The 11,873-nt window shown below is 34.8% G+C and overlaps 1 protein-coding gene across 1 annotated transcript in view; it reads right to left on the bottom strand.

Moving 5' to 3' along the window:
• LOC110022372 overlaps positions 1-11,271 on the bottom strand; it is a 26,952-nt gene extending 15,681 nt beyond the window's left edge. The window contains exons 1-5 of the mRNA XM_020721265.1: positions 10,870-11,271; positions 9,777-9,825; positions 8,008-8,217; positions 7,772-7,906; positions 9-103 (exon numbers count right to left, since the gene is read on the bottom strand). Of these exons, the coding sequence (XP_020576924.1) occupies positions 9-103; positions 7,772-7,906; positions 8,008-8,217; positions 9,777-9,825; positions 10,870-11,271 (891 nt within the window). The remainder of the gene's footprint in view (positions 1-8; positions 104-7,771; positions 7,907-8,007; positions 8,218-9,776; positions 9,826-10,869) is intronic.
• Positions 11,272-11,873: the final 602 nt, after the last annotated feature.

Raw genomic sequence — 11,873 nt, 5'->3', positions numbered from 1 at the left:
AAAGAGTTAGGCTCTTCCACTGAAGAAAATTGAACAGGCGCTGTGAACTGAGGATGAAAGCTCTCTCGTGGCCTCTCCCTGTGATCCATAGCTTCTCTGCTACCTGCAATCACACCAAAATGTCAACCTAACGAAGTATGATATCTTAAAAAAACTACAGCATATTAGCGTGGCAATTCATCAGCATTCCTCTGGCAGAAAATACAGCCAAAACAAAAGTTGAAATATGAGCTTCAACATGGCTGGCACACTCTGAAGTGTAGAAAAGGTTTTGGTAGCGTAAGACAACAATATCACAACATTTGTCATACTCTGCCAAAATTATTTTAAAGCATTGAATAGTGCCTAACAATATATATAAAAAAATAGTCAAAAATGAATGGCACCAATCTAACTCTGATAAACTCCAACCATACAAGAAATACAAACTGAGGCGATGAATTAAACAAGTTAATACACAACCTCAAAAAATTTAGTCATAAGATGTTTGTGCAAAAAAAAGAACATGAGATGCATTTGCAAATTATCAATCCATGAAAAAAATCACCAAAACATCTTGTACACATTTTCCAGTACTTGAAGCAGATGGCAGGCATAAAAAAAATAATATCTTACTTGTCAATGGAATGAATCTTGGTCAAAGAAGAATACCGACATACTAGTATTTAACACTAGTTTACAAACATGTATGACAGTATACACAACATTGAAAATCATTAATTTTGATCCGGTGATTGGATAATATTGAAACACCAAAAGAAAAACTTATAACCACTAAACTTTCTAAATTAAATCTGTAGACTAGTTAAAAATCTAACAAATAATGATCATGCCTAATGATTCCATAAAAATGATAAGGATGAAAAATATAAAGATTAAAAAAAATAATATATGCGTTTGAGCTCTAGGCCATCATCTCATTGAGAACACTTGACCATACTTCCAAAAACATAAAATTCATGAAATCATCGAAAGTCATTGAAAGAATTATTGTCACAATTTGAGCATTCAAGGAGGTTAATGAAGTAATTAGTCAAGTGTAATGAGTACAAGCTAGATTACATGCCAAGGATAGTTATGAAACACTCAACTTTAAGTATTTTTTTTTTGTTTACTCTTCACCATCCATGGCAGTGAAATTCCGCATGGACATAAACTGCTAATGTATGCAAACTGGTGGTGTCAGCCTAAAGGGTCTTGAAAAAACAATTTTTTTAATGCTCTCTAACACAAATTTAATGCAATAAATAAATAAACAGTATATAAAATAGTACTCACAAAACTAGGATTCACACTCATCAGATGTTTTAATCTTCAACAATTCCAAACTAGATTTTGGGACATGTTAGGGGGGCAACTGTAACTTAAACTAGAGAAAGGTGAAGGCAACCATTCCAACTTTAAGACATTACTTGTATGGGTATCCTAAAGAAAGCAAACCAACAAAAAGATTTGTAGGCAAATATGTAAATCTTCAAACTACATCAATTAGAATTGATTTCACCTACCATCAACAAGCTCAGCTCGGCTCAATAAAAATTTATCATCTCAATCATTGGTTCATTAGAGTCCTCAATTATTTGATGACTGGTAAGCTATCCAGTAACAATAATGCAAAAAAAAATTTATACCTTACGGTAAGAACACACTGATACGATCCGACATCAAAAATCAAAAAGTCTTTCGCAGAAACTAGAGAAAACACAATTTTAGTGTAATAATCCAAATAACCTAACAAAAATACAAAGATAAGCACCTACAATTCGAGAGGTAGGAAATCTCTCCTAAACCCTAGATCTAAGAGTCACAATCCAATCTCATGCATAAAACCTAACCCTAAACATAACATCTAACCCTAAACATAATAAGCCTATTTATACTCAACAACACTAATAATAACAATAATAATAAAAATAAACAAAATTGCCCTTAGACTAGGCATAGATGTAACAATATGGTGGGAACACACTGATACGATCCGTCATCAAATATCAAAAAGGTTTTCGCAGAAACTAGGGCAAACACAATTTTAGTGTAATAATCCAAATAACTCAATAAAAATAAAAAAATATAAAGATAAATACCTACAATTCGAGAGGTAGGCAATTTCTTCCAATTTCAATAATTCGAGAGGTAGGAAATCTCTCACAAACCCTAGACCTTAGAGTCACAATTCAATCTCATGCATAAAACCTAACCCTAGACATAATAAGCCTATTTATACTCAACAGCAACAACAACAATAATAATAATAATAATAATAATAAACAAAATTGCCCTCGGGCATACAAAAGACGAACTTGCTCTTAGACTAGGCATAGACGTAAGCATAGACGTAACAATACTCCCCCCCCCCCAAAAAGACACCTTGTCCTCAAGGTGAGAAAAATTAGAATACTACTTAATCAACTCAGGTGGCTTCTACTTGGCGTCATTATCTGACCATCTTTTCTATATAATGAGGAATTCATAGTGACCCACAGAAGTTCGAAATAAAGTCATGTGCACATCCGGCTGCATCTGAATTGGTTGGTGGCATGATTTCCAATCAATCTTAGAGACTATCGCAGCCTAAAACAACTCCCCCATGGCTTACCAATAACCAAAATCTCTGAGAACTCTGTCTCTCTTCCATCTCTGAATGTCATATTATTTTCGACTTTAATCTTGCTTGCATTTATTTGTCCAAGTCATCTGAATGTCATATTATTTCTTCAAAGAGTCGTCGCTCGAGCCCGCACTGGGTTTCCTTGCACAATGCCACAACTCCCGATCCATCTAAAGTTGTGACGTTGCCCTTATATCGTGCGAATTTTTTTAATTGTTGTTGTTGGAGTTCATTCTCGACATCGTCTCTCAACTGCATGATGAGGGGAGCCTGTTTGTGTGAAATTTCATTATCTTCTTCATCATTTCTAGCATTTTCCTGATGCTCTCAAATTCGTCCTCCATTCGGCTCTCTATGGAATAAAACTTATTTTTTATGGTGACAAAGTTTTCTTCCATCTCAAATTCAAGTTGCCCCACCTCTTCTTCAATTTCTTCTCCAAATTGTCTATTTTCTTGACTACCATTACTCCCACAAAATTTTCGATCACAAAAGGCAGAATCCTCAGTACGCGGAAATGCCGCTAATGATTTCCAAACAGTCTAAATTGCAACATCCAGTGCTGCAAAACTGTGATCTAACAAAGGAATCCGAAGAAATTGTGTTCTGAAACAACCCACCGAAAAATTTCGAAATTTCTGAGTTTGCACTGCAAAAAATGACGGGTTTGGTCACTCTGTGTGCCAAAATCCCGACATTGCTTACCAGCTACGTGAATCTTGATTGTATCGCACGAGGCGCGCGACAATCCCACCGTCAGCAACCTGCAAACCCTGATTCACACAGTTCATCGCTTTCCTCTACATCAAAGTCGTGCACTATGATCACTGGAAACAACTGCAAGATGCAAGCTTCCTCACATGACGATCTCAAGCAAAAGGAGAAGAAAGACATGATCCCTTGTCCGTTATAAGAGAATCACGAGGAGAAAAGTTGCGGCTTCACCGTGAGCCGCAATCCCGTAGTAGCCTGATGGTAACTACCTCACGCGAATACGAAGCGGAAAGAAGTGAGTTTCGGGTCTCCAGGAGCAGCTTCCCACTAGGTCTGATTGTAACTGTATCGTAGGGTCCGGTCACGAAGGTGAGTCCCGTGCGTTGCGATCACAAAGAAACAAGGAGTTTCGGGTCTTGGTTTGCCGCAATTATTCCTTCCAATCACGACTGTTTCTCAAAGTGAAGTCACTGAATCTTTTGTATGTCATGATCCTTTCTCACGTTGCAATCCTTCCTAGATAAAATCGTAACTATCACCCAATCTCCTGATCCCAAGCATCATTTTTTAGAAATATTGCTTTGATACCAATTTGATACGATCCGACATCAAAAATCGAAATGTCTTTCGCAGAAATTAGGGCAATCACAATTTTAGTGTAATAATCTAAACAACTCAACAAGAATACAAAGATAAACACCTACAATTCGAGAAACAGACGATCTCTCCCAATTCCCACAATTCGAGAGGTAAGAAATCTCTCTCAAACCCTATACCTAAGACTCACAATCCAATCTCATGCATAAAACCTAATCCTAAACATAATAAGCCTATTTATACCCAATAATAATAATAATAATAAAAGACTAAATTGCCCTTAAGCATACAAAAGATAAACTTGTCTTTAAATTAGGCATAGATGTAACACACACTCCATCTCAAACCGATTCCTCTTAAAAAAATCTTAATCAATAATGTACCTAAAATGCATCTACCCCTACAATTAAAAGAAACCCATAAAAAGAATGAGGCAATCACTCAGGAAAACATACACTAACAAGGATAAGCTCGAAGCTAAAGTATAATTGATCAAATTTTCAACAAGAAGTTGAACATGTTGTTAAGATGAGCAAAAGAGTTAATTTATGGTATAGGCATTTATCGACTATGTCATTCATCATCCACTATAATCCAATCAGAAGCCTGCAGTTATTCACAATATGCAACGAAGATTTCATTGATCTTGCCCTTTGGTAAATTATATGACAGAGGTTTTTGCTCATAAGCTCGCTTAGCATAAACTCGTGTCAACATTTAGAATTGGAGCATTTAACCTCACTTAGCATAAACCGTATAATTTCATACAATTTCCCAAGAGAAATGATCAATGGAATCTATGTTGACACAAATTCAACAAAATTAATTAATTATTTTCATTCATAACGATCATTGGGTAAATAAGATAAATTTCAAAATTTACACTTGTGCAAAATATGAGTTCAAGTTGTCATATAATGTTATATATAATGTAATCAATGGGGACCATTTGGCACCACAGAAACACTAAAGAAATGTTTTCAATCTCCATATACCTTTGGGTAGCTTTTCATTTAGCAAATAGTTCAAAAATAGGAGCAAATCTTCCATCACAACTCTCCTATTTAGCATCCACTCACTTTAATGTTTTCTTCTCGCCATCCTCATCCAACTCAGTAATTTTGATTCATTCTTCAAAAAGACATTCCAAGTAACAATTCAACTTTTCAAAACAAAATCAAAAACCCAAGTTTAATCTACACATCTAGTTCTAGTTTCTTCATAAGCTTTATCTCTGGTTGATATTACTTAGAAAATGCTAATAAATATACTTTATGCCATTTATGCATTGATCATCCTCCACCAAGAGAAGCCTTCTAGGGAACCTTAATATTACCTTTGATATTACCCTAAGCTGTGGACAGCATAATTAGGATTAGGTTTGCAAAGGTTAAGACCACATAGCCATCAATGTCGACCAAGCATTATTGGTTTATGATTGAAAATTTTGAATCTTTTATTCTCAAGATACACGATCAAATTAAGTGTCAAAATGTGGGGCAGTTTCTCCTAAACTCAAAGATCTCATGCTTGAGTGTTCTCCTATCCCAAAAAAAAAAAAGGTTTCAAACTCTATCATTAAAAGCTTGGATTTCAAAATTATAAAACGTTAAATATGGCACAATAGTAAGCACTGTAACACATAAAGCATCGAGTAAAATTGCATGCATTATATTGGTGCAAGACAAAGACAATTAAATCAAGTATTCTATTTGTACTTTAGTTATAAGGCATAATGTAAGACTATTATGCTCAAATAACGAGATGTTACGACAAGAGGTTATTTTGGTTAAATAAGATGCAACGATGAAGAAGACAAAAATGTAGGAATTGATAACAATGACAAAGATGAGGCTATCTTGGTTCATAATTATTATACTTGCGAAGACATTTATTTAGTTTCTGGATTGATCATGGGATTTGTAAGTAATCTATCACTTATGTTTTAAGCATACGTATTCCATTAAGAAAATTTATAGTTATCTTAGTTTATGAAAGCCGAACTCCAATATTCTGTATTTAGCTAACATTATGTATTACCGCAATCTTGATATTTTCTTTTGCTCATTTAATTATTTTGTTTTTTCAGATAGTTTATTTTCCACCTTATATCATTCATTAAATCAAATATATGTTAAATTTAAACAATGAGATGACATACTAATGAAAAATTATGCTTTTAAGGTACATGTTCTCTCATGTCTCATCATGTTGAATTATGTAAGTTTCGGTAGCTCTATTTTAAAATAAATTGTGCACGCTATGTGCTATTTTCCTTTGTTATGATTCCAAGGGACCCATACATCATAACGTCTGATTCACTATGGACAAGTAAAAGAGTTGGAAACTAGCTGCGTTATTCTAGATCATACCTAGTATCAAAGCATTAGACCTTGCCCACAAATTGGACCTCAACACGTTCCAAATTCAATTATACCACAACTTATTTTACGGTTCTCCCATAAAACATTAGAATACAACGATCTAAATTAAAAGAATGATTATTTTATCCTAGTTTTACATATAGATCACAATATCAACATTGTGAATAGGTTCACCACATCCTTCATCTAAATTAAATATTAGAATTACTTGAGGAGCTTGGAGAGGGGATGATTTGAATAGTATAAGATAGAGTGACTAAGGCCATGTTAAGAGGAAAGTGTAATGCCAGATACGGGGCATAATCAAAAATAATATTTCACTTAAGATTCCTGGTATGAACATTTCAACCATCTTCTTTCTCATTTACCTTATGTATAGGCACATGAGGAATCTTTAGCTATAAAAAAGCAACAACATGTCAATCAATCTTTGTCATGTGTAGCCTTTCAGCGCCCTTATCACCCTTGTTTGATCGTTACCTCGTCAACTTCTTCCACTAAATAACTTTTGAGACAATTGAAAACTCTACTTGGTGACTAAAACTATCTTATTCAATTTGTTGGACTCGCCTACGTTATTAATTTGCCTCTATCATACAGATCAAATAATTGTGATGTCCTCAAAACTAACTTGGATTGGGTACAATAGGCAGGCCAGCCAAAAATCATAATATTACATTGATCATCTCAATATTCTAATTGAATGATCCTAACTACTCTTTATAGCAGTCAATCCCATTCCACATGGCAATCCTATGACAATTAAAAAATAAAGCAAATCAATCATAAATGAAAATGAACCATTAACAAATAAAACAAACATAAAGATGAATGCAATTCAAATGACATGATAAAAAAACAAGAAATGCCATAAACTAACAACATAGCAAGGATTCAATGAACATCACATAACTAACTCTAAAAGTAGGCCAAATGGTCGCCATCATTATAGTATCCAGAGAAAAGGGGTTATAATCTAATACAGCAAAAGCATGAGAAAGAAAAATAGCTTCGCATGGGGTAGTCATCAATTACTTAGCTTTTTGTAATGGGATCAAGCCTTTTTTAGTAAAAAGTCAAAAAGAAAGCTTCCTAGACGTTTTAAGATGGTTTGCAATTATTATACCTTCAAAGCCATAAAGCAAGGTAAGCAAAATGACAAAAATCAATTATAACATTCTAGTATCTGAACACAACTTATCACGATCTTAAGTTGATAAAAAAGTAAGATTAGATCAAATATTAAGGTGTTTGATTCAAACAATTCATAATGATCCTTCATATAAACAAGACGATTAGCCTAACATAAAAGATGAAAACACCCCCAAAAATATGTTTTCATGCATTCAAAATAGCTAGCATAAAAGTCTTGGCATAATTCATTATCATGGGAAAATGAAAAACCAAGCACCTCTTGCAGATTCTAATGCTTTCAACAATAAAATCCAAATGCTAACTGAACCATTACCTTGTGAGGAAGAATAAGTATAAGGTACCTCCTGCTCATATATGGATGAACTTGGATAATAGCTTCTCGGTGGGGAAATCAAATGGCTGCTTTCCCTGGTCTCGGTTTCATGTTCATTGTAAGAAGCTCGTCCATCTGACCAACACGAAAGAAAAACAAAACTCGATCATCAGAAACAATGAAAATGCTTTGCCTTTCTCATAGGATCCATCATGCAAACAGTTAACAGCTGTTACTCGATTGCAGAAGTAGCGGTAGTTGGGTATCGACAGCAGGAGCAACAAATTTTGGCAAATGATCACGATAGGCGTATTCATGCTCATCCATCCTCCCAAGTGGGGTAAACTGTGAACGTCCATGATGGTTTTCGTTCATTGAATCAGAAGAAGCCCATGCTCTCGCCTTTGCCTCCCAATCTTCCTCACTACCATAGTGAATGTTTCTATCTGTAATTAACATCACAGTTAAAAACTAGAGAAAACAGCCATCATATTCATCAACATAAAACTGACACTAACTTCCAATAAGAGCATGCATAAGGTCAATTGGTAAACGCAAGAGATATAAAATGAGATGTATGAAAAGAATTATTTTACAAACCATTTTCTAAGATGAATCCATCAATATCATACCTGACCAAAGGTACAAAAGTATAGCATCTATGTTAGAACTTGAAATCTTATCATGAGCTATGATGCTGACATGCCAAAATGAACTACACTGGGCATGATAATGTATTGAGTGTTTCACTATTCGCATAGGATCCAACAAAAAGAACTGAAAATAATAAACTGAAGAATAGCCTGCTACACAATTACATGAGCACCACATATGTACTTGAATGCTTTTATGCAAGCTTACTAATGCCTATAAAGTTTCCTAGTTTCATTAAGATTAAAAAAATTACTAGTATTTCAACTTTTGATCTTCTAAATAAAAAATACCAAGCAAAATAAGACAGAAAGATCACTTATCCTTATGAATATCATCAAAAATATGGGAAGCCGAATTCCTAAACTTTTGCAAGCTTAAGTAAACTCATCTCAAGCTTAAGTAAACTCATCCAACACCACCAACATCAGAAAAATAGCCGGCTGATGATTCATAGTGTCGTTAGTAATTTATCCATTTAAGCACTACGATCAGATTAAAGTTTTCTTAACAAGCAAAGTAAAACATTTAGAGCAACTTCTAAAAAATTCAAATGATACAAAGTAGAAGCCAATAATTGTTGCCAAAGTCTTTCTTTTGGTTACATTTGATCTGCTAGACATATAGTAATAAAAATCAAAAGTTACAGAGTAGCTTTTATGTTCTAGATCAACTAGAGAGTATTTTATTTTTCCTTTTGACTCCAGGACTAAAATTAATTGAAAGGATAGAGAAGTCTACTCTTTTAAAAGGATATGAAAGAAAGAACTATATAACCATGTTTCATGCATGTCTTGTGTAGTTATAGATTTGCATGTTTGTAACACATACAAACATAAGTACAAAAGTTGATGTTTTCTAATTGGGTTTGGGAACCTAGTAATCACTTGGCCAAATCAGCTATTCACCACTTTTACATTATTGATTCCTTAGCCAAAATAAAAAACAAAAGATCAAATAAACTTCATCTTAATTCTTAGTCATTTATTGCATGGTATTTGCTACCGTACAGCCAATGTCGATCTAAAAGTGCAAATTTTTGGCTGATTATAGCTTTCAGTTGCATTTTTTAATGAATTTGATCCAACTTCAAACCAAAGAATAAATCAGCAAGATCTTAAATCATCAACTAAAATCTAAGTTTACTTGTATTGCCATCATAAGTTTTAGTAGTAAGTGTTGATTCCTTCATATAGGGTAGTTGAAAGAAGTATAGATATAATTTATTAAAAATGCAAATCTATATATATATATAGATATATGTGTGTGTGTGTGGGTGTGTGTGTGTGCCAAGAGAGAGAGAGAAAGAGGTCGAGGACTGTGTTGTAAAAAAGAAAAACTGTAGGCAACCAACCTGGGTACTCCCATAATTGATGATTTTGCCAAGAGGGGTTCCCCCATGCCTACAAGCATATGACAAAATTAGAACGAAAAGAAAGAAAGGGAAAATATATATGTTAATTTCCCTACATAATAAATGCTTGAAATATGAAAATATTGAATCTCAGAGAACACAGCTGCCCAAAGAAATGAGTACAAAACATTTTAGCATGTGAATACTAATCATATAAAATTGATTATCCAAACATGATATCTACCACAAAGACATAATCCAACACATATGCTAAGCTGCAATCGAACATATTTCAACCATATAACTTAAAGTTCTATGCAATTTAGCCCCTTTGAGCCATTCGTTCCTTTCAACTTCAATACAGCCCTGAGTTCCGAAGAATACTAATCTAAACATTTTAAATACAAAATGGTTCTTTTCCATTGTAAATCCTACAACCAAGGCAGAAACCATCTTAATTAATTCTTCTATTATTTCCAAGGTAAGTACTTAATATTCTTCAACATCTTCAAAATAAAAACTAGCCAATTCCAGCAAAGTACTTATCATCCCATAGGTAATCGTTCACCTTTTCCTCAAAACTCAAAGTCCCTAATTGGCAGATAGAGTACTTAACTGGTCAGGGAACACCAATCAAACTATCTACTGTTTCATCCCTCAACAAAGTGTATTCAATGGAAGACCACAGTCCCGCCTCAGATTTTCCATTTTAATAACAAGCAGCAAAGAATATTACGGGGGTAAATATGGGAAGCCATGAAAGCAAACTAAAGAGCACAGTTTTCCAAACAGATAAATGATCAGAGGTTCTTGCACCGGTTCCCACAGAAAAAGTTAAAAATATACAAAAGTTAATGGGTCTGAATCATCAAATTTCTCATTTATGCCAACCTCTGATCTAATCTCCTGAAGCAACTTCTCTTCCAATCAACAATACAATGATAAAGGTTTATACTCTCCTTTTAGTACCTATGTTTCACTTTATTCAAATTTCATTCGAGTTCCCAGATCTTACCAATTTAAAATATCTAATAATAACTAATAAATAATTCACCTGAACGGAGGGAGGATATGCAGCTAATAAATAATTCACCTGAACGGAGGGAGGATATGCAGGAGGAGCAGCCATGGGATGGGGCTGAGCAGGAGGGGGAGGAGGAGGAGGAGGAGGATAGCGGTGCTGAGGTTGAGGATAAGGGGGTGGTAGGCCGGGTTGGCTGTGATAAGGCGGAGGGTAGTTCGGCGGTGGGCCAGCGAGCGGCGGCGCAGGCTGCTGTGGTGGATGATACCACGGCTGATGCTGCAGAGGTGGAGTGATAGGTAATTGGCTTGTGTAGCTTGGTTGATGGTGGTAACTAGGGGGATGGGGAGGGAGCGGCAGGTTCTGCGCCAGGTGCGGCGGCGGGGGGTGGTGGGAGGCCGCCGGAGAGGAAGCTGCGTACCAGAAAGCCCCGCCGCCGTGCTGCTGTTGTTGGTGGCGGGAGAAACCATCCATCTTGTTACGAGAATCGAGTGAGAAGGATTAGGGATTGCGAAGTTTCAGAAGGAGACGAGAATGGCGAGAGAAGTTGAGTGAAGGACCCAACATAGCCCATACAAGACAGCTCGAGCCCATCATCTTAATTTTATCGAGGTCGAGTTCAATATCGAGCTCGTCTATTGACTTAGCGGATTTATTTATTATAAAAAATAAAATAATATTAAATTATTATAGTAATATAATAAAATGATAATTATAATAAATATTTAGATAAAATAATAATATTAAGTTACTTAAAATAAAATATTAAAATTTGATATGCCACCAACAAATTTCTATCATCTGACACGAATCTCGATGTAATATTTTGAGCAAAAAATATTAAAATTTTGATAAAAAGTCATCAAGAGCTCCGTTTTCAACAAACTTATAGTCAAACTAACCAACTCAATGAGACATACCTAATGATATCAAAGTTGGTCTAATCCAAGTCAGATCAAGCCCAGATTAAATTATTAAACAACTCTTGAAGGATTTCCAGACACATTTGAAAGGTCAGATGGATGTCGAATTTGGATAGTTTATAGTTGAATCGAGCATCTTGACAATTCGAATTT

This window comes from Phalaenopsis equestris, unplaced genomic scaffold, assembly GCF_001263595.1.
Source record: "Phalaenopsis equestris unplaced genomic scaffold, ASM126359v1 Scaffold000188, whole genome shotgun sequence".
In the NCBI taxonomy this organism is placed as follows: domain Eukaryota; kingdom Viridiplantae; phylum Streptophyta; class Magnoliopsida; order Asparagales; family Orchidaceae; genus Phalaenopsis; species Phalaenopsis equestris.
This window is presented reverse-complemented; position numbering and strand designations above follow the sequence as displayed.